The 24813-nt window shown below is 40.8% G+C and overlaps 1 protein-coding gene across 1 annotated transcript in view; it reads right to left on the minus strand.

Annotated features, from left to right (window-relative positions):
- cadm1b (cell adhesion molecule 1b) overlaps positions 1–24813 on the minus strand; it is a gene marked incomplete at both ends in the record, with an annotated part of 170674 nt that overhangs the window by 35357 nt on the left and 110504 nt on the right. Inside the window, 6 exons of the mRNA XM_079515085.1 lie at positions 945–1117; positions 10976–11072; positions 12726–12884; positions 16983–17120; positions 18092–18244; positions 22670–22816. Of these exons, the coding sequence (XP_079371211.1) occupies positions 945–1117; positions 10976–11072; positions 12726–12884; positions 16983–17120; positions 18092–18244; positions 22670–22816 (867 nt within the window). The remainder of the gene's footprint in view (positions 1–944; positions 1118–10975; positions 11073–12725; positions 12885–16982; positions 17121–18091; positions 18245–22669; positions 22817–24813) is intronic.

Below are 24813 nucleotides of genomic sequence, written 5' to 3' on the forward strand. Positions count from 1 at the left end.
AACGCCCCGCCTGCCTCTGATTGGCCTACCGACACTGCCCGTCTTGACTGTCCACTGAGGTGGATATAGATATGCCGGATAGTCTGATCTCTGCTGCGAGTTGGTGGAAAATAATACAAGTATACGGTATCTGTATGATACAAGAGAACTGCCTGTAACGTGTAAGTTTTATTTTTGTAGAAGAGGCAAACTAATATTGTTTATGCCGTTTGCTTTGATTGAATGATTGATTGAACATGTATGCCGTAATATGATTTGATTTGGGTGTGTTCTAAATAAAGTGTTTATCGTGTAATTTATTTGTATGTGTAAACGTGAAACATTATTGTTTTGTTGGAGTGTACTTTATTTAGAAGTACACTCCCAAATCAAATCATAGTACATCGTACACGTGTGTCAATCAAAGCAAACGGCATAAACAATATAAGTTTGGCTCTTCTACAAAAATAAAACTTACAAGTTAGTTACAAGGCTGCATTCTGTTGCGTGTGCCAAGCTGTCATTCTCTTGTATTATTTTCCCACCACGGAGTAACCTCGCATCTCAGAGGACAGTCGGTAGGCCGGGCAGTGACGGTAAGCCAATCAGAGTCAGACGGGGCATTACCATGTCTATGCTCAGCCGCACATTAGATATACGCAAAAAAACCTACTTCCTGGCCTTGACAAACAGAAAAACTGAAAATTTGATTGCATTAAACAATGTTAAATTTAACTACTTTGCCACTCGATTTGCCACTCACTTCATGCATGCGCATACCCTCTACTATACACCAAATGTCTTTGCCAAACATTGCCGATCTAGCAGCTCACAACACGTCACAAGGTGATGCGTTGTGAGCTAGTAGATCTGTTAGTTTTGACGACGAAATGTTCACACCAGAATAGGGACGCTAGGGTTCAGGTGGTTAAAGTCAACATGCCAATGACATTTGCCACACCTACCGTGAACATAAAGGATGTAGTCATCATAGGCCTCCCCCACAACGTTGGAGGCCACACAGCGGTAGGTTCCATTATAGGACTTGTTGAGGTTCTCGATGTAGAGCTCAGAGCCAGTGACCACGGCATGAGACGGCACGTCCTCATCCACTCTCAGCCAGCTGATCTGATGGGGACTGAGGGGAGAACAAAAAACACACATCATTCAAACGCTGCACGCCCCCGGCAAAGACATAAAGGTCAGATCTGTTCACAGTAAATGTCTAAACTCTGAGAGTCTACAAAAGTAACATTGGTTACCTTTGTTGGCTTTGTAGTAGTACAATGTAAAGAAAAAGGTTATGGAAGTGCTCTGAGATTAAGAAAATGTATGTGGAGTGGACTGGTTGAAAGTGTCACATCTTCAGGGTTTCTTTCTCCAAGTTTCAGACAAAACAAAATAGTGAAAATACCCCATCAGCGCCAAGATTCCCAAGAACTGTGTGACCCTAAACTGTCCCCAGGGATCCTGATGTGCATGTGATGTGTCAGCAATATTGACTAACGACAGCTATATTTAACCAGCAAAAACTATTCTGTCCATTCCTAACACAAATACTGGGTAGGATGACTCATATAGGACACAGACCAAAAATAAAATGGTGATATAAATTACAAATATAGCTGCAAGCAGCGACAAGAAAGAAGACAATACGCAATAAGAACAATATGCACAAATAAGACTCACGAGCTGAGTTGTCAGTACCCGGATTTGAAGTGAACACACAACCTTGTGGTCCGAAGGCAAGAGCTCTACTGACTGAGCTACACAGAGACATCAGTCACTACATTGTAAACAGGATAATCAGTGTTTTTGATAATAGTGTGTGTCCTGGTTATGTTTTGCTGTAATTTTTCTTCAACTGGGATTTCAGATAATGGTCCATACATTGCGTGTAGAACGTTTCACGCAAATTGCTTAAAAAACCAGGCTATAAGCATTTTTCAAACTGCTCAAAAAATTGCTATAGAGCCCCCTTTGGCCAATTGGAGTAAGACTGCTTTCAGTGCTATTTGGCATGACCCTCTACTATACTGTAAAGTGACATAAGCATATGACGCTGCATGTATGTATTAGAGGCAGAAGAAGAATTTTTATAAAACAGCAATTTTCATTGGCTCATAAAAACGTTTTCACTTTTTTCACTTAAAAAAAAAGTACTACGATTTCTTGTCCGTACTAGGTCCAAATTTCACGTGTAGAAGTTTTCGTGCATTTTGATCAAAGATCCTGGGAGGAGATACATTTTTTTTTTTTTTTAAACAATATATTTATTGACATTCTTTTTCATTTATAAAAAACATTACAGTTATAGCTCTTTTGTTAAATAAAATGTCCAGAAAAAACAAACATACAATACAAAAACAATACAATACAACAATACAATACAACAATACAATACAATACAATACAATACAAATACAATGACAACAAATAAATAAAAAATACAATCATAACAAACAACTCAACAATAAAAAACAAAAACAAATAAAAACAGATATGGTCCCCATTTTCCTCCCCACATTACTGTGGATTATCTAATACCGGTCCTAATGGATTGCTGTTCATAAAATGCATGAACTGTCCCCATATTTCTTGAAAGTCATCAGATTTCCCTTTAATGGCTAAAGTCAATTTTTCTAGTGCAAGACAATTTGACAATTCTTTGTACCATTGCTTGATGTCTGGTTTGTCTGGGTTTTTCCAAAAGAGTGCAATTGTATGTTTAGCCTGTAGAAGAGAATAAGTAATCATACTCTTCTTTTTACTATTAATTCTTAAATTATTAGGAAATATACCCAAGATACACAGTTGTGGACAAATAGGAATATCCTCTGAGATTATCTGAGATAATATACCAAGTACTTCTTTCCAAAACTTCATGATCTCTGGGCATTGCCATAAACAGTGAAATAATGTACCCTTCTCCACGTTGCACTTTACACATTGGTCTGGTATATTAGGATCAAAACGATTGAGTAGAGAAGGAGTAATATACGTTCGCATCAACCATTTGTATTGTAGTAACTTGTATCTGGTATTGATCGTCTGTGTTTGGGCTTTGTAGCAAGCCCTCTCCCAATGTTCAACACTTATTTCTACATTTAGATCGTTACACCAGGCCAATCTTCTACCCTCAGAGGATTCCCCAGACAACCTCACAAACATATCATAAACCAGAGATACTTGACCACGACCATTAGAATAACTTACAATAATCTTTTCTAAGACTGATAGAGATGGCAGCTGGATTGAGTTATCTTGGGTACTTGAAATAAAACTTCTTATCTGTAGGTACTTAAAAAAATGATTTGATGGAATATCATATTTTCTGCGAAGTCCGTACATCCTTTTCATACAGATCAGAGATCTTGGCAATCCCCTTGTCTGCCCATGATTTAAATCCCCCATCCTGACTCCCAGGTTTAAAGTTCTGGTTACCCCACAAAGGAGAAAAACGTGAAAGTTTAGTATCTGAACCAAGGTACTTTTGTGCTTTAAACCAGACTTCAATCGTGTTCTTAACAAAGGGGTTCTTTGTCTTTTTTTGTAATTTTTTAAGGGAGTCAGAATATAAATAAAGGTTCAAAGGCAGGGAAGATGTTGTGTTACGCTCTATTTGCACCCAAGATATGCATGTTCTATCAGTAAACCAGAACATTGCTGCTCTTATCTGAGCTGCCATATAATACCAGTAGAGATTGGGAAGTTTTAACCCCCCTCTCTCATATGGCAAGAAGAGTAGTGACAATCGTAATCTGGATTTCTTTTCTTTCCAAATAAAGTTAGTAAAGACTTTTTTCATATTAGCAAAAAAACGAGGGAGGTGGTTGTAGGGGTAGTGACTGGAATAAATACAAGAATTTGGGTAAAATATTCATTTTAATTATGTTAATGCGGCCAATCAATGATAAGGGAAGTAGTGTCCATCTGTTAATTGATTCTGTAACTGAGGTTATGATAGGGTCATAGTTTGATTGAATCAACTCTCCTACCTTAGGCGTTATCTTTATTCCCAAATAAGTAAATCCTTGTGGTGCGTTTTGAAAAACCGTGTTAACTGGTGGATTAAGTCTTTCAGATTCTTTTAGGAAAAGAATATTGGATTTGGTGTCATTCACCTTGTAGCCTGAAAATTCACCAAAACACCTGATTAGTTCCAGGAGGGACGGCAGGGACTGAGATAGATTTCTCACAAACAGCAATATATCGTCCGCATAAAGAGCAAGACGATTCTCAACACCACCTATTGTGATACCAGTGATTGTCGGGCGAGCTCTGACCGCTATGGCGAGCATTTCGACAGCGAGTGTGAACAGTAATGGAGACAGGGGGCAACCCTGTCTTGTAGATCTAGACAACGTAAAAGGAACAGATATTATACCATTGGTCATTACTTCTGCCCTTGGGTTATCATAAAGCACTTTGATCCACTTGCAGAACCTCTCTCCCAGTCCAAAACGAGCCAATACTTCAAAGAGATACGGCCATTCCACCCTATCGAAAGCTTTTTCCGCGTCCAGAGACAAAATGGCCGCATCTGAAATGTCCCTCCCTTCATGAATGACATTAATAGCTCTCCTAATGTTATGGAAGCCTTGTCTCCCCTTGACAAAACCATTTTGATCAAGATGTATCAATGATGGCAAATAATTATCCAATCTCAATGCTAATGTCTTTGCCAATAGCTTGGTGTCAGAGTTAAGTAGTGATATTGGTCGATAGCTCTCACATTTGGAGGGACATTTTCCTGGTTTTAAGATAACTGTTATCAGGGCACTTTGTAATGTAGGTGGAAGACCATTTTCAAAGGCCTCGTTTATCATTTCTAGGAACGGAGGTAGCAATTTTTCTTTAAATGTTTTATATAAGTCAATAGGAATTCCATCGGGACCCGGTGCCTTTCCACTATTCATCACACATATCGCCTCAAATATCTCTTCAAGCTGTATTGGTCTATTAAGCACATTTTTCGCTTCAGCAGATACTTTAGGAATCTCCAGATCATTCAAGAATGTAGTTTGTAACTCTGGGTTTGAGGGAGGCTCAGAAGTATATAATTTTTCATAATAGGCTTTAAACGTGTCATTTATTTCTTTAGGGTCTGTTGTCAAGACTCCTGACGAGTTCGTTATTTCAGTTATGGCCCTCTCATTTTGTAGAGCTTTGATGCGCCATGCTAATAATTTCCCTGCTTTTTCACCCTGATCATAAAATGATTGTCTAAGCCTAGTCAAATCAGAAAGGGCTTTATTTGAAGATAATTCATTGTATTGGGCTCTTTTTACAGCTACTTTTTGCTGTAGTTCAGGGGTGTCATTTGAAAATAATTCCCTTTCAAGTTGTCCAATTTCTTTTTCCAATTCTAACATCTGTCGCTTGAATTTATTTGATTTGGAGCTTGTATAACTGATAATCTGTCCCCGTATGTAGGCTTTGAATGCTTCCCATCTAACAGAAGGGGATGTCTGTGTAGTATTTATTTCAAAAAACATATCTATATGCCCCTCCAAATATTGTAAGAACTCAGGATAATGTAGCCATTTTGTATCAAATCGCCATCTTGGGGGCCCTTTAAACGTTTTTGTTGGTGCATAGTCAATAGTCAGTGGTGCATGGTCAGAAATCACAATGCAATTATACCAACAACCCATAACATTTGACACAAGACCCTTTGAAATCAAAAATAGATCAATGCGGGAGTGAGTGCGATAAGTGGCAGAAAAACAGGAAAACTCCTTCTTGCCTGGGTGTAAATCCCTCCAAATATCACACAGGCCCAAGTCCGACTTTTCTTGCCTGTGCATGTGAAATATCCCTCCCCGTCGATCTGTCAATAGCAGGGCATGGCGCCACATTCAAATCACCTCCCATTAAAATATTACCTCTTAATGTAGATAGTATCAAAAATAGGTTATTAAAGAAACGTGGGTCATCATTATTTGGCCCATATACGTTGACCACATTTAAGTGCTCACCCAATAATGTTCCCTGTAGTATTATATATCTTCCTCCTGTATCCTTAGAAATGTTATTAATCTGGAAGGGGATGGATTTATGGATAAGAATTGCCACTCCTCTCGCCTGTGATGTATAATTTGCTGTTATAACTTGCCCCTGCCATCTCCTCCTCAGTTTTAACTCTTCACTCTGTGTCAAATGGGTTTCTTGCAGTAACACCAACTTAGATTGCATTTGTTTTATCCTGGTCATAACCTGTTTCATCTTAGTTAATCTCCCTAGCCCCCTCACATTCCAGCTAGTTATTTTAAAGTTATTGTAAGCCATCAATCATTTGACAGATATTGTGTATAAAAGGGACCTTGTAGCACTGCTACATTATCTGACAGTTTGAGATGAAAGACCTTTCTGTTGTATACATATAATGAATTAGAATGGGAAGAAAAACAAAAAAGACACATATTCACATAAACACAACAACAACAAAAAAGAAAGAAAACTCCACTCGACTGCCTAATCTTTTTACAGTCCGACTTAACACTCATCTGAACTTCCTATGTTATGAATAACCGATCCTTCAAAGAGGAGCAGTTACGAACAATACCTAACCACAATACACACAATCCTGCTCTAACCGTAGAAAAATGTTTTTTTCCCTTTAACCCGATATAAAAGTAAAATCAATCAATAAAAGTATTATCAACAACCAATTGACTCTGTCAAATCCACTATTTGACATATCAAGAACTGTAACATGTTTCAGCACCAAAGTTTACTAGTCCCATGAGCTAAATAAATTGCTACGACCTGTAGAACACCGTTTATGAATTATTATTTTCTAAATAAATCAAAATAAAAGGTAGAGAATCTAGAACCTGAGTGTCAAATGAGGATTTGAAAAACAAGGCAAGATAATGATTCACACCCAAATATATGGTTCAATAAAATAAAATAAAAAAGTTTAACCCAATCCTCAGCTATTTTACATATAAAGTAAATTAAATTAAATTCCCCTTGTCCCAATAATTACCTTTAGAAACAATAACGGAAACAAATGAAGAACTCTGTATGTTTAGTCAATATCTGTGAGAGTGAGTCATTTTTTCTAAAGTACCATAGTTACACATGTAACCTAACGTAACGTTACCTTTCTGGAATGTTGTCAAACTTTCAACTCACTCTGAGGGAATGTCCATATCCACTGATGGAGTGTATCCCAGCTCCAGATAGTTAACAATATATCCATGTTGTCTTGTGTAGAGCAAAAAGTTATAATAAAAAATAAAAAATAAAAGGGGGGGGGGGGGGGGGGATGTCCTCCAAGGATCTGTAGTTCAGCAACAGTTTAGTTCTCAGGTCGAAGTGAGAGAGAAAAAAAAAGTCTCTTCATAGATGATTATAATAACAAAACAAACAAAGAAAACAATGGTGCGTGAGTATTCAAAAGTAATCCACCCATTTACTCGTCCTCCTCCTCCTCCTCTTCCTGGTCCCCCTCCCCGTGTGGTTCTGCTGCCCTCTGCTGGTCCCCCTCCTCCTCCTGATCTGCTGTCCGCTGCCGACGACCCACATCCACATTCTTTAAGTTATATAGGAAGGTTCCCACCTCAGCTGGAGTCTCAAAGAAATGACGTCGTCCACCGTGGTTCACACGGAATCTGCTAGGATGTATTATTCCGAAGTCGTCTATCCCGTGGCGACGGAGAGCTGCTTTTATGTCATCATATTGTTTTCTTCTTTCAAGCACAGACTGCGGGAAATCATTGAAGAACATTATATGTTGGGTTCCGTGCGTCAGCTTCCCTTTAGCCCGGGCCTTCTTCATCACTCTCGTTTTATCTCTGTAGTTTAGAAACTTCAAAATGAGTGGTCTGGGTCTAGTAGCAGCTGTACCTCTCGGTTTTCCAAGGCGATGTCCTCGTTCTACAGACCCAGATGGAAGGGGTTCTGTATCTCCAATCACGTCTGGAATCCATTTTTCCAGGAACATCTCCACGTCTTTTCCTTCAGTTTCAATTTCTGGTAGTCCTACTACAATCATGTTGTTTCGCCTGCTTTGAGATTCATATGACTCACATTTGGAGGTGAGTGTGGAGACTAGCTTCTGCGTCCTGTCCAATCTGTTTGTCAGCGTTGTAATGGTATCTTCTGCTGTGCTAATGCGGGTTTCGGCTTCATCCAGTCTCCCAGCGTACGCGCTAAGATCTTTTTTAACGCCTTGTATCGCTTTTAGCACCTCATCATGTCTGGTACTGACTTCTGTCTTCAATGAATTAATTGCGGCTAGAATCTCGCTGTCTTTGTTCTGTTGTTGATGCATAGCAGCTTCATTGCTAGTGTTAGCAGGCCTGCTAAAAATGTCAGCGTATTCCCCGGTTTCACTGGGCCCGGTCTCAGGCAGAGGAGTTGGATTGTTCTTTTTTCTGGTTGATAATGTTTTCTTATTTGGGTGGCTCATCTTCACTTCTTACAGTACTGTGTACTATTTTGTTAAGTTTGTTGTTGGTATATATAAACGGGTAGTTTAAGTAAATTGGTCAGAGCGTTTCGGAAATGCGACTGTTCAGCTGTCCGCCATAACCGGAAGTCCGAGGAGATACATTTTAATTGTTTTTCATATAATTCAAAATGGCGGGTGTTCTAAAGGTCAGAGGTCAAATGTCAGAACACGAAAGTTGTTCGGCATGAGGAGACACATATGTGTATCAAAGTGTCATTGCCGACGGTCAAACGGTTCATGAGCTATGCACGTTCAAAGTTTGCATTTTCAATTGAGTGCTATAGCGCCACCCTTTGGCCAATGGTCATGGGCTTATCATAGTCACCGTTTGGCATGGCCCTCTACCAGATTACCACGTTTCTCGAAAACCGACTGCACGGTTCAGCCAGAACAGCTATTTTTGGCAGAAGAAGAAAAAATATAGCTGCAAGCAGCAATAAGGCGGGACCAAGAAAGAAGACAATACGCAATAAGAACAATATGCACAAATAAGACTGACGAGCTGAGTTTTCGGTACCCGGATTTGAACCAACAACCTTGTGGTCCAAAGTTGAGAGCTCTACTGACTGAGCTACACGGAGACAATGAACATTTCATGCAAATTGCTAAAAAATAAATAAACTGCTCAAAGTGGCAGAAAATCTGAGGGCAGAGCTTACTGATCAAAGTGACACATGTGTTCCCATGAGTCAAGGAACAAGTGGAAACAAGTGCCATGTGGACAAACGAGGCATGAGTTATGCCTGTTCAAAGGTTTCATTTTCAAAGAATTGCCATAGTGCCCCCCTTTGACCTATTGGAGTAAGACTGCTTTCAGTGCTATTTGGCATGACCCTCTACCATACTGTACAGTTGCAAAAGCATATGACGTTGCATGTATACACAAAAGAAGAATTTTCACAAACCAGCAATTTTCATTGGCTTTTCATTGGCTCATTGGCTCATTTTTCACTTAAAAGAAATGTACTACGATTTTTTGTTCGTATAGCTCCAAAGTTTTTGTGCATTTTGATCAAAGAGCCTGGGAGGAGATACATTTTAACAGTTTTTCATATAATTCAAAATGGCGGGTGATCTAAAGTCAGAACACGAAAGTTGTTCGGCATGAGGAGACACATATGTGTATCAAAGTGTCATTGCCAACGGTCAAACGGTTCATGAGATATGCACGTTCAAAGTTTGCATTTTCAATCGAGTGCTATAGCGCCACCCTTTGGCCAATGGTCATGGGCTTCGTATAGTCACCGTTTGGCATGGCCCTCTACCAGATTCCCGCGTTTCACGAAAACCGACTGCACGGTTCAGTCAGAACTGCTATTTTTGGCGGAAGGAGAAGAAGAAGAAGGAAAAAAAACACAAACAATAAGTGACCAAAGTCACTTTGTGACTTCTTGGTCCCTTAATAAAAGCCAGAAGGGCTGTAAACGGGAATTTTGAAATACTGAGGTCATGATCCCTGTCCTCACTAGACTGAGCTAGAGCAACAATAATCAATAATCACTTATAGGACAGTTGTTCGCAACCGCAGACCTCTACTCTATTGCCTCTCTCTCCTGTTATCCATTCACCCTCTGTCCAACTGCCCTTTCATTATTCTCAAAATCTCAAAATTCCTCTCAAAATCTCTAATAATATTATCACAAAAGGAGTTAATTAACACATTGATACATTAACATATTTAAAGGGCCATGCCAGCTTTTGGACACGTTGGGCCTTTGTTAGATTTAATTTTATATATATATATATATATATATATATATATATATATATATATATATGCGTGCGTGCGTGCGTGCGTGCGTGCGTGCGTGCATGTGTGCGTGCGTGCGTGCGTATACAGATATGGGATGTCAAAGTGGAACTGGACAAAATCTTGGATGATTTTGGTCAATTACGGTTAATAAAATAAACAATAAATAGGCTATATAAATAATAATCTAAATATTACACTGGGCATACTGTAGCAAAATAGTGTTGAAACATGGAGTCGTTTTATAGCTTGTTTTGAAACTTTAAAATGCCCCTTCTCAAAAAAGATTTTTACATCATGCATTTGAAATGCATTTATTTGAGCAGGATTGAAATATAGTAGGCTATTTCTATGCATCAAATTCATGATGAAATGTGACCCATGTGTGCTAGCTTATGTTTTGCTCCTACTTCCATGGCACCACAAGATGTGTGGTGAGTGGAGCAGTGGAATGGTGGGATGCACACTTTAGTAGCAATTCAATTTAATTTACTGAGGTCTTGACCTCCGCCTCCTCAAAAGTGGCTACGGCCTTGAAAGCCAGTGTTCTTGCGGTGGGTTGTCCCTTTCAATTAGGCCCACCTTTTTAATCCATTAACGCCAGCTGTATCGATTCTGCTGTTGTATGTCAAACTTGCGAACCCATCAATTGCACTGCTGATAAACATCAACGCTTAACCGCCCTCTGCAGAAGCATGGGTGTATCTGAAGTTAAAACGTGGTTATGTTACCGGGTAACATGCAGTGCTGTGTGTTGTGTGTTAACTTATATGAATACTCACTGCGGTTTTCCTTCTGCAACACATGTCAAATCAAGGTTATCTCCCTCTCTAGTTAAACCTTCAGGATATGTCACCACTATCTTCACTTCAGGTTTATCTGAAAATAAAGGGTTTTAGAGGTTTAACAACACAACCATTTCCATTTCATAGCTACCATTTCCAGGGTTAATAAAACTCAGTGTAAAGATTCACCCAAAATGGAACTCTAAGAGACACATGAAAATGAAAGTGTAGGGAAAATAAGTAAAGTACGCACATACAGTCTACTGTTTTTATTGAGTGGTGAAACCACTCCAAGGAACAGCAATGTCCGCGTTAACCTATGTGACTATGTGTGTGACTATGTGACTATGAGTACCAGTAGGGGCAAAAGTGGTGCTGTTGTGCCAGAAACGGAGAGAGAGAGATAGTGCTGCACTGTTGCCTGCTAATGAGAGAGAGAGAGCGAGAGAGAGGGGTGGGGGGAGTTGCACCACTCCGTCACACAGGTGTGATTTTTTTTAAAATTTTATTTAGCTTCGGCAGACAGAGGCCTTGAGAAAATGTTTCAAAGAGCCTATCACTGATCTGCTATTTGCTATGCAGACAGCAACCCCTCCCTACAGTACAATAACATTATTTATTTTCTCTTATCAATGCTAGCCAAATATTAACAAAATGTCAAGCAAGTTCATTTCAGCGTACCTGTCCTACTTTGAAAGGTCAGACAAAACACTAGCCTATATGAAAACATTTTATTCAACACAAAAAGGGTACCTTAACCTTTCTTTGATGTTTAACACTGTGTAAAGTCTTACCTCTTTGAAAATCTCACGTGGAAAACTTTACTTCTGATGCAGTACATTTTACCCTGTCCCAAATGTCATAATGCAAGTGATCAAGTTTATATGGTACCGTAAATTTACTGCATTTTATATACAGTATAGAGCTTTTCCAGTCTTCTGATCACTGAAAACATTATAATATACTGTTTGCCTTATCATTTACCACACGGAAGGCAGTCCTGCAAGGCACCAACCCACTTGTCAGGAGCAGTTAGGTGTTACATTGTCTTGCTCAAGGACATGATGGCGGTATCAAACCAGTTGTATGAGAGTTGGAAAGTTCCCAGACAACCACTCTACTGTACTGTACCTCTACTGTAGCTATTTCCGCCCCTTTTAGAATGCAAGATGTCATGATACATATGGCTAATGATCATGCAATAGGCTGTACGGTTGTCAGAACACTATATTGAATCTCCTCCTGGGCTCCCAACAACTACAGTGGTTCTCTAGCCTGACATGGCCAGATTAATATCACTGCGTACAATCGTACATAATGGTCTGGAATCTTTTCAAGCATTTTCAAGGTGCGGATTACCAAAAAATGGTGATAAACCCGCCACATATTTGCATACTGGTTCCTGATTGTTGCCCCACTACTTCACAGGCAGTCAAATCCAATCACAACCGAGCTATTTTAATTTTTTTGCACTGGCAGATTCGTCTGTTTTCCAGGCTAGTGGTTCTCAACATTTTCTGGATTAGGGCCCACTTGAAATCCTCAAAAGCGTTTGCCTTTCGGCTAACGTGTGGTCGGATGGTTTGATGGGTGGGGTGTGGGCATGTTTATTTTAATGATCTGGCTGGGATCAATGGAACTAACATACCTATAGTTCCTCTTTATTGGTATCACAAAGAAAACTCATTTACAGTATCCAAGGTTTTAAAGAACCAGTGAACAAATAGAACACGTGTGGTCTACTTACATAGGACTTCCAGGTGTCTCTGTGCCTGCAGGTCTTTTGCAGCTGGATGGTCAATGATACAGTCCACTGGAAGTCCATCATCTTCTTTGGAGACAGAGAACCTCACACGGCTGGAGACGGTGAACATTCTGTCGTAGCCCTCCTCCACCGTCAACTCGCCTAGGATTTCAAAGAATCAGAAAGGCAAACAAAGAGTTTTTGCATTAATAACCATTGCTAACCGTAACAGGGTGCATGACTTGTTCTGGAGCCGTGCCGCTTTCCAGTTGAATTTAAATTCAATTTAGTATTTATTACATTTGCTGATGTGATGTAGCCGCAAGATCTTTAAGAGGATTCAAATTCGCCTCAGGCTTTCAAGTTCGATGAGAGCAGAAAGGGCGGTTGTATAAGCTTGATAATGAGTGTCTGTAGCTTGAGGGTTGACTGTTGTTGGGGCTCACCCTGCAGTAATCCACTGCCCACTAGGTCTTTGGCTGTCAGAGGGGCATTCATTTAGAGAGCATTACAATGCCACAGGGGCATCGCATCGCATTAGCTGCAGTGCTGAGTGTGATGGTTTACCCGCACTTAATGAAGTGAGGAAATAATTACAGCCCCTCGCTGACCTGCAGCACACTTCCATTTCAGCCCTGTCACAGGGGAGCCGGGCTGGACTCAAGGAGCGCAAAACATTGCTGTTCCACTGACAATGATGGTCGGCTCACACATGTGCGGGCAGTGCGGCCTCTTGATTGTTATTAACCCCACGTAACTCACACCCACCCACCTTAGACCTGCCTGTATAAAAGTCAAAGCACTGGGATTCGTCAGTATAGTCAGCGCTCATAAGGGCAATTAAATGTAACCACTCTTCCAGCATCTGTGAAATAATAATGCCCTGCAATATGTACAAATAATGATTTTACTCCTCCTATCAAAATGTAATAGTCCTCCTTATGTTAATATAGTTCTGGCCAGTCAGAGCTGCCAGAATGTAAAACCCACTGGTATTATGTGCAATTAGTACACAGAAATCACTTTATGTTTGCTTTTTATTGCATGCATGTGTATGCATCTGTGAATGTAAGACCATAGTAGTAGGAATTGGATCTGTGCCATCATTTGATCCTGATTTACAAAACAGCAATTCGGGTATTATTAGAACATAGCTTAATATTATTTAATCCTATTTAAAGCCCTAGACGCAGACGGTGGGTGATACAGTGGGTGTTTAAACTTCCCAAGGTCCTGTCTCTCCCTCTCGCTCTCTCTTTCTCTGTTCATATACTGTACTTTTTTTTTTACATTTAATTAGATCTCTTTTATCAGACACTGCTTAGCTATTGGTGATGATTCATTTTCAAGTAATTTAGATATGGAAACCTAGCTCAATAACAATAATCGTTCTCAGGCAGAACTGTAATTACTGTACGCACAGTCGCACACATGCAATAACACACATACTTGTGTAGTAGGCTATTCAAAACCTCTCAAGTCAGGAAAATGGCTACTGGTTTGTGGAAGGATAAGTGAGAATCAGGAAGAAGAGTCTGACATTTTGAAGCAGACGTGTCTAATCGAACATCAATCAATGACCAGTTCCAGCACAATCAAGCATCCTGCCAAGGCTGCTTGATCACACACTTAAGGTCTCCACACACCGGGCACGAATCGGATGCGAATTCGGATATTTAGTGGCGTTTCTCCATCGGTTTTCCGAAAAACGCGGCCGGTGTGCAACCACCTTTACTGTAGGTTCCAGTCAGTTTCTAGCTCTGCCTGCCTCATTGATCAAGCTGATTTAATTGTGCATCTGAATAGTGTATAATTGCATCGACTCTTTAATTTGCATTATATTTCTGCTAAAGGAGATTACTGAACTTGATCTTCATGGCATTCATTACCTTACATTCACCACACTATAATGGGGACCCAAGAGTAAAATGATACTGGTGTCATTTATGCTAAGAAACATAGCTTCCTCTGGAGAGAGATCTTCTCCCAAGGCTTCGTACACACCTACACAACAAATGTTCGGTCCGTGTGTGATGTCTGATTGCTGTTTGATTGCTGCTCCAATTCATTTTCAATGGGAGTCACATGGTTTGACCAAACATTTTTGTTTGATGAGGGGGGGAGCAATCAGCGATCAAACACAAATGTTTGATCAAACCATGTGACTCCCATTGGAAAAGCATTGTGGTGGCCCAAAAGAACAAAGAAACTACCAAACATTGCTTGTTTGGTACGTGTGAATGAGGCCCAAGCCAGAATCCACAGGTCTTCTACCTGCCACCATGATCAATGCTTGCTCTACAACTTGGGGCAATTCTGAAGCCAAAATACTTGTTCAGCTATATTGAATTTTTAAAATACTCAAGTAAAGTGAAAGTACCTCAAAATTGTAGTACAGTACTCTGTTACTTTCCACCACTGTACGCCAATGGCATTTCACTGATCTAACCAGCATGTTGTCTCTTCCTCCTCTTGTCTCTTCTATCAGAACTAAACATCACATAAACATGCAGAAATGGACTTCCAGGCGCACAGATGGCATTTAGCTTTGTGTTTTAACAAGCTCAATAAATCCTGTGTCGACTAGCTTCGATATATCTACTACTAATAAATATTATGACAAATGAGAAATGAATATCGTTCTTGCTACTGTATAAGTAACCTACATAATGAATAATTGATTAGCTTTAATCAAAACCTCATCAGATGCCCTCTCCACAGCAGCCTCCAGCTGAGGCTGGATGTACAAATATGTATTTAACCTTTTATAGGTGCATGTTTAAAAGTCGAGTTGAGATTTATCAAGGGGCTTGGAAGTGCAACATCATTCGCTGGCACAAAACAAGAACGGCCTCAGGTCTTAATGGGTTCATGTGTGTTCTAAGACCATTATGAGTCACTGTTTTGGTGCAGAACTGGGATTCCAAATAAAACAGTGAATCCATGGCACAGTAGTCTCTGAGTAAATACACCACTGATTTGCACAGCAGATTTTGTGGATTGTAAAAAAAATAAAAAAAAGGTATATATTTGTAACTATTCCTAAATAGCTAAAATAGCTAAACTAGCCGAATTACAAGCTCACAACATGTCATTGCGTTATAAGCTTGTAGGCTACGTTTGTTCGAACCCGGGCCGGGCTAGCCTGGCTAATAAACCAGACCGAATCAGCCGTTGGCAAAAAAGAATTGCCTGCCGGCGGATTACGGTCTGGAGAGGCTCAATTGTACGGCCATTTCCTACACCAGAGAACTGGTGTGGCCAATCGGGACACGGAATGCAATATGAGCGGGCTTTGGTACAGTGACATTCAATGCTTGAGACCTTTGACTGACAGTACCTCTAACCAATTGCGTCAAAGAGAAAATGTTTGAACCCACCCCCCGGGAAACAAGATCTATACACAGCATCTCCAGACTCAAATACCACACGACAGTGTGATTTGAGTCTGGCTTATTAGCCAGGCTAGGGCCGGGCGCCCCCAGAGTTAGTGTCGAAGTAGCCTCGGAAACCCAGACGTTTTATTTAGTGTCGAAGTGTCCTTGAGAAAGACTCTGAACCGCTAATTGCTCCCGATGTTGCAGGTTGGTGCCTTGCATGGTTTCCTCCAGCATAGGTCTGTGAATGTGTGTGAATGGGCGAATGTAATGCACAATCTCTGTAAAGCGCCTTTGCTATATAAATGCACCATTTACCATTTAAAGTATAAATTAGGGCTTAAATGATTAAAACCAGGAAAACACAACATATATCATGATTATTATTATGATATCCAAAATCCCAGACAATATCTAGTCTAATATCACAACGTGGATATAACATGGACACATTGATCAGCCTTATTAATGCCAACCCATGTTTTATGTGTTCACTTAAGTCCCTTCAGTAGGGCTGGGTGATATGATTATTTCAAACCTTGATTGATTCAAGACTTGATTAAGATTCATTAAAAAAAATACATTTCATGAAATTAGCAGATCTACAAGCTTCACAATGCAACGCGTTGTGAGCTTATAGATCAACTATTTTTGCACACCATCCAAAGTAGTATAATTCAGGAACTTTGTCCATTTGTTAAGATGAAAAAAGAAAACCTACTTATTTATTGTTCAATGAACCTACTGTACATGTACAGCCAATAAAGTATGTTCTAAATGCCGGTTTCGATATATTTTTGGGTTAATTTCCCAGCCCTACCCTCCAGAGAACTGGGCTTTGTATTGAAGGGGACATGCCTGGTAGTACGTGAACCAAACTGACCTGCCAGCTCCTCCTCTCCCTTCATCCATCTGATGGACGCAGCTGGCTTGCTGCCCATGGCAGTGCAGGTGAGCTCTGTCTCGTTCCCCTCACTGACCACGTCCTCACGGCTCTCGATGATCGGGCTGCCTGGTGGCACTGATCCACCATGTCGGAGATGGAAACACAATGGCGTGAAAATGTGCAAATGCACACAGGGGCAACCATGCACGTGCACACACACACACACACACACACACACACACACACACACACTATATATTCTGCTACATTAAACCTTTGTTCAGACATCAGTTGTAATCTAAAATGTAGTGTAACGCCATGGTCCCTGAAGTCTGCAAAATGGGCCAAGATGACACGTCTCCTTGTCTCCTGCCCACTGAAGTACACAGTACACACTGAAGTACAGTGGCCTCTTCCTGAACTCGGGAGGGGGGGGGGGGACGACGACGACGACGACTAGGGGTGGGTGGCGTGGGAAGGGGCGCAGGGACTCAGTGCCATGTTTATTTCGAGCGCTTTCAAATGGCCTCCTTATTTCAGAAATTCTGCAGCTACTGTAGGTTTCGATTGTATAACTAGAGTAATTACTTTAAAGTGTTCTTAATTCCTTTCAATCCCCCAGGATGTCTGCATGTATTATAAAGCTAGAGTAACACTCGGGCATCAACGTGTGGCACAGCTGACTTTCAATAGGAATCATTTGGAGCAGCCGAGTCAACATTCCCAGAGTTTCACAGAGTCAACACAGCTGCCAAAGAACAACATGGTCTGAGCTATCACTTATAGCATCTGCACCGCTTTGTTATGCTGTGGAGCACCGCGAGGGCCTAATTGGCTGACATTTAGTTTCAGTTGCTAAAGATAAACAGGATCACAGATTGACATTGTTTCATTTTTACTATATATTACAAATGACGTGTGTGTGTGTGTGTGTGTGTGTGTGTGTGTGTGTGTGTGTGTGTGTGTGTGTGTGTGTGTGTGTGTGTGTGTGTGTGTGTGTGTGTGTGTGTGTGTGTGTGTGTGTGTGTGTGTGTGTGTGTGTGTGTGTGTGTGTGTGTGTGTGTGTGTGTGTGTGTGTGTGTACGTTTCACGTGCGTTAGATGTACCTAGGACAGTAATGTCTGCGTAGGCTTCCTGGGGGGGGTCTGTGTAGAGTTGGCACACGTAGCGTCCCTCATCGGAGAGTGACACATTGGACAGAGACACCCGCAGCTCGTTGTCAGAGAAATTCACCAGCTGGAACCGGCTGTCCTTCAGGGCTGAGGGGATACATGCATGATGGAGACAGTGAGGATGTAGAATATCGTCCATGTCGGCCGGAAACCTTGTACGTCCAAAACTGATACTTTTCAGGAAATGGGGAAAAAAGCACCAGAGTTCCAATAGATACAGTATAGTTCTTATTTTGCCACAGGCTCTTGTTCATTTTTATTGGTTAAATATTTATAAAATCATCAGAACAAAATCCACTTTCATCCTCTCATTTTAAGCCTTTCAAAATCTTTCCAAAAATAGCTAAAATGGCAAATCTGCAAGCTCACAATGCATATGAGATGCGTTGTGAGCTTGTGAAGTTTTACACACACTATATATATATATATATATATATATATATATATATATATATATATAAACTGCACTCACTAACTAACTTCTAACTGCACTCACTTGTAAAACATGCACCATCAAACTTTCAGATGCTGTTTTTCTCCCAGTGTGGAGGAAGAATGATTAGGAATTGTATTGTGATCTCTCGCCCTTGAAATTTCTTGAGAATCCTTGATTTCTGTTGTGTTTGAACAATAATAGCAATTCAAAGCAGTTGTGTAAAGCAGTAATTGTGTAAAGGATGATTCATACAAGTTGATTTATAAAGCTTTTAGAGTCCACAGAGCAGCGGCAGGAGAATGTGAGGGCTGCTCATGAGGATTCCTAACAAGCTAGGATGTCTTCAAATGGGCTGCTGCTGGTCAAGGATGGATGCGTCAGGCTCATATACAGTATTCTAGAAAAAAGGGGAGGCATTCAAAAATACACAATGAATGAAATTGCGGTTCAGAGGTAAGGTTGGTTGGCAATAGGTTGTAGCCAGGAATCTGTAGAGAGAGGCAGGCTGCATGGATTGATGGAAGTTTCGTTTAATGCAATCGAACTAGGTTAGCATAGTCTCTCCAACTTCTTCACTCAGCACAGCATTTGGGTCAGCCCTAACTCTTGAGCACGGTGTTACATAAACACTCTCAGTTGATTTGATTGGGAGGCCTTTTGATGTTTTAGACCTGCCTTGCTTTTCAGCTCGATTCCGCCCATGGCTAGGTAAATGCTATTTGCATCTTGATCAGTATCCAGGTATTGGGGCACCGTTGACATGAGAACTCAAGCTCAATAATTGTCTTATTATTTGAGAGCTCTTTGGAAGTCTTTCCTCAAAGGGCAATGACTGACACACTTTGAGAGGCACGTCTCCTACTAGGAAATTCCTTCATTTCTAAGATGACGAGTCTCTGAGGCAGTTTAATTACAGTACTTGCAGGCTGCTTGCGTAAGACGGCAGCGGTAATAAAGAAGAAACGCACAGTATCTACCCACAGGACACCAAATCAAGGAAGTTTTAATCTGACACACAAAGTTTGACACACAACAAAGTCAAACGAGTTCAGAGGAAAGATAGAGGGATGATGATGGGTATCTCCAGGGTTAACCATGTAAGCCAGCCTTATATACTTCGTCATACAACAAATCCTGTGTTGTGAGCTTGTAGATTTGTTGTCTTGTAGATTTCTTATTTCTTCCCAAGCTTGTATATATTTTACACGGGTTCTGTTTTTAAACTCCTCCACATTCACAGTGATTCTTTGGAAGTACTGTTCTTCCAGACCACATTCCTGTAATAAATCCAATATTTCAGAGACCCATTCCCCTTCTACAGACAGGTCCCAATAAAATATTTGGCTATAGCCACCCTACTGGTTGGTAGACCCAGCAGCCCATTCCAGAGGCATTCCATGCTGGCTTCACAGGAGTCCCACCCCATGTCTCCTTTAAATGCTGGAATTGTTGCATATTTATGGAGTACCAAAAATAATCGTATTGCCCGTTTTTGGATACGTTCATTTAACTGAAACGTTTTGTACAGTTGTTTCTCACCAACACAAAACTTGAACCTACTTCTTTCCGTACCTGGATTTCTAAAATGCATTACCGGTAATACTAGTGTAGAATGGTCAATGATAGAAACAGATGTTAGACAAAGGACTCCATGAATATGTAATGTCAATGTGTACAGTTCGCTGACCAGTCCTATATAACCTTTGAGTTTACATTAGATAGCATGCAAACATGCATTTGAAAAAACGCTCCCCAGGCCTCGATAAACATTGTTAGTTTAAGTATTATTTGTGTATATTCCCACTAATCATCCTTACAGATGTCACTGGCCTGTGTGTGTGTGTGTGTGTGTGTGTGTGTGTGTGTGTGTGTGTGTGTGTGTGTGTGTGTGTGTGTGTGTGTGTGTGTGTGTGTGTGTGTGTGTGTGTGTGTGTGTGTGTGTGTGTGTGTGTGTGAAATACATTTGTTTTGTTTGACCAAGCAGAACCTGTACTGACACCGTGAAGCTGCATCATTTTGTTCTGCAGTGTTTAGTATACAATTTGTGCGTGCGCGCCCGCGTGCGCGTGCGCGTGTGTGTGTCGCTACTGTTTACCTCCTGGTGTACAAAGAGCTGTCTCTGTGCAGAGAGGCCCCGTTGACAGGTAACAATGCAACTGGCAGGGGGGGAGTAGGGGGGAGGGGGGTCCCCACAGAGCAGCAGTCCTCCAGGAACTGATGCCCAGAATAGCATTACCATGGGGTTCACAGGGCCCTATTGCAGAAACACTGTTCTAACGTCAACCACAGGCCAAGAAGACCTTCGCTGCCTATCACAAGTTGTAAGTCAACTCAAAACTACTACTTTATCTCAATGGAATAACGTGGTGGAAACTGAAATGTTTGCTAAACGTACTGTACACTATGTCCAACTACGTGCTGCACTGGTGAAGAGATGGTTGCTTGGTGTAATAAAAAATAAACTGATACATTTTTAGAATAGATGAGTGGTTTGCGGGGTATTTTGATGTCAGACTGGGGATTGTGCAACTGGCACTGAAGCATGTACTGTGTACACTGTGAGCCTTACAGTGGATATAACACTAAAACACACACATTACTTTCAGAAAGCAAGCATGAAAAATGTGCACACAGGATCTCAATTGTGCTCTTTTCTGGAGAGAAAATGGAGCATATTATTTCCCACTCCTCAGGCACGTTAAACCTTTATTGTTGTAATTCATAAAATAACATGTTACGTTGACTGCCGTTGTTTAAAGTTACCTTTGAGGCGTCAAATTCTAACTCCTTATGATGGAAATCCGGCTGAAAATAGTCAAATCGTTTGTTCCCCAGTCGACACATAACCCACTTCCTCCACGCGATCAACAACAAAGCCAAGATTGTCCCTTGCACCCTCATTCACTTGCATTGGACTCAGTTTCCCAGAACCCCTTGCAAGTCAGTTTATAAGTCGATTTCCGGTTACGTCATCATAACGCGTCAGCATCATCACGATGTCCGCGACAAAGGCGGATTTTTATGATAATCATCAAACAACGCCGAATTAAACATAAAACAAATAGTGGGTTTAGCGTATTACGCAGGGAAAGACAATGGAACAAAATGTGGGTTTAGCGGATTACATGTATGTAGTCAATGTGTTAACCGCTCCTGGTGTCCCAATGTTGGCCATTTCAATACCTGTGTTGGGACTAACTACTTTTTGCGGTAACTAATAACGTAACTATAGTTACCTTTTCTGGACTAAGCATCAGATACTTGTTTACAGCCAGGCCCTGCTCATAGAACATTTCATGGTAGTGGTGCAATGCCTTGCTCAAGGGCACTTCAGCGGTGGTAATTTTAACGTGCCGGTCTGGCGATACGAACTGGCGACCTTCCGGTATCAAGACCGCTCCGCAAACCGTTCGGCCACCAACGCTGTTATAGTTACTGTGATTTAAATTGGGTAATTAAATTACCCACGTTGCGCAAAGTGAAATAACTAGTTACTTTTTTAGCGCTATAACTATAACTAGTTACTTTTTAAAAGTAACTTGCCCAACGCTGTTCAATACTAATTTACACACCCACAACCTGTCACACCATGTAGTAAGCTTGTAGATCGGCTATCTTCAAATAATTTAGAAGGTTATGGGGTTAAGTGGTAAGTAACAAACATACAAAACACCAATGTATTTCTTCTTTACCTTGTATCTGGGCTCAGATAAAACATAGAAAAATAGAGAGGAAAAATGTCAAATTTCCCGATAATCTAAGAGATTATCATAACATCTAATAATGACAAGGACACGCAAGTATTCCCATTATGCTGCACATTATCTCATATTAATCTCCATCCAATCCTAGCTTAATGACTTGCGTAAGTCAAGGACAGATGGTATGATACGTTTACAATCTGACCTAAAGCTATGTAAGAGCCATCTGATACCGTTAGACGTGATGTCAATATCGTCATTCTTTCTTTCATATGGGAGAGCTGGAGACATGGCGGGTGAATGAGACAGTGATTACAGAACATAGTGACAGACGGCCGTGGTGGCGTCCTCTTGTGAACATGTGTTGGCACTTACGTCTAACGTCTTTGAAGTAGATGGTCTGTCTGTTGGGGTTGAGCAGCTGGATCACTGAGTCATCGTTGTTCTTCACTCGGCAGCTGATGGTGGCCATTTCTCCCTCGATCACCGACACATTATCCGTCGCCAGGTTTTGACCTTCATCTTTACAACACAGACAAAGAATAGTTTTTAAAATGTAGCAGCTACAGTAGATAATTTTATGCCTGATTCATATTTTGTAATATGACGGTGCAGTGTGTGGAAAATAGCCGGTGTACAAACTCACAATGTGTTGCATTCACAATGCATTGTAACCTAAGACTGGAAATTTGCTATTTTGACTCTTTTTGAAGATTTCGTAAAAGATGTTGACAACAGGGCTTAAACCTTGCGCAGCTCAAAAGACATTTTCTCAATACATTTAGTTAGTTTTAGATAGTTTTGTAAGCCTTGCTTCTATTTTAATTTGAAAATGTTTTCTAGATTTAGAAGTTTCGTTTTTATAGTTAGTTAATAATGAATAACCTTGATGAACACACACAAATGTTCGCAATGTTCTGCTACATTATACTTTCATTCAGACTTCAACTAGATTTACACCATGGTCCCTGAACGTCTGCAAAATGGAACAAGATTACTGGAGGGGCGAGTTTCCTTGTTCAGCAGTACAGACTGCAGAACACAGTGGCCTCTAACTGAACTCGGGGGGTAGGGGTGGGTGGACAACATGGGCAAAGTATAGGAAAAAACAAGAATGACGAGTCATAACTGCCAGGTGCAGAAAGCTCTCCTTTATGAACATCTAATTAAAAATCAGCGCACGGCTTCACGTTTCGGTGTTCGAAATCGAATCGAAATTGACGTTCGATAATATATCCAAATCACGAGCCGACTCGCGATATTTTATTACATGCGCACATCCGTCTGTTTTTTCACCCCGGAACGTTTCTCACGGGTCGAGTTTCAGCCAGTCGGACCGGATACAACGGTGCACCAAGCAGCCTGTAGCTCATTGCATGCAGTCAGCAGAGAGCAGACAACAACAAAAGCCAAATTCACTCAATGAAGAAGCCGTTTATATCGCTTTTGTCCCGTGGATGGGACATTTAGATTTAAAAACGGATGAAAAGTGTAGATAAAAGCATATAGTTGTGTACAATAGCAGAGTGACACGTTCCATATGGGGCTGCCTGGAGTTTGGACTGACGCTGGTTTACACGCTATGCTGCTTCGGCGTGTCTCGCATCGAGACGAGCATAATATCACTGCAGCGCGAACAAATCTGTGTTCGGTGTGAGACATGCTGACGCAGCCGGCGTGGAGGCTAACGCCAGTCCAGCCCCATGGAAGCTCTCCCTGAGAGGCTGCTACATTATAGAAGAGTGAGCTCCTTTACAACTCTATGGGAGTGAGAGGTTCCATCATGTGGGGCTAATGTTAGTCCCGAGTCCCGACTCCAAGTACTTACTTATGCTCTTCGCCCCCAATGGGGCATAATGCATCGATAATGTTCCTCCACCTATCCCGACTCCAAGTAGGAGTTATAAAATGTTGGTATTGGTAAATCTGTTATGGATGTTATGTCCTCTGAAGCAAAATATATGTTTTCTAATGTTCCACTGTTCAGGAATTGCTGCCTCAACTGCACCTTCCAAAACTCCCAGCTAGATTCCACTGTTTTTATTGATTTCATTCCTTCTTCTTAGTGCCCCTTCCTTCTTCTTAGTGCCCCCCCCCCAATAAAGTAATAAAGTCCCAGCCCAATTATTTACTTACTTTTATTTTATTTAGTTACTTAAAGTAGAGCTTAACAATAATGTTGTCATCTCATCATCTTAAAGAAACATCTAAAATGATGTTAGGGCATAAAACCCAAAGTTTATATTGTTGGTCATTCTCATTCTCATGTGTTATTAGTCAAATAAAAGTGTTTTTCTTTACAAATCAAAACATTAGCCGAAATTAATAATCATATAGCGCTCTGTGCTGAAAATACGAGGTTTTTAAAAATATCGACTGAATCGTATCGAATATCGTATCGTATCGAATCGAATCGTGACCTTACAATCGATTTTTGAATCGAATCGTGGATTAGGCGAATTGTGACAGCCCTAGTGTCCACTACGGTAGTAGTGAATGTAGATGCTTTTCAAACACCT

Source organism: Electrona antarctica (genome assembly GCF_951216825.1).
Source record: "Electrona antarctica genome assembly, chromosome: 11".
NCBI classification, from domain to species: Eukaryota; Metazoa; Chordata; class Actinopteri; order Myctophiformes; family Myctophidae; genus Electrona; species Electrona antarctica.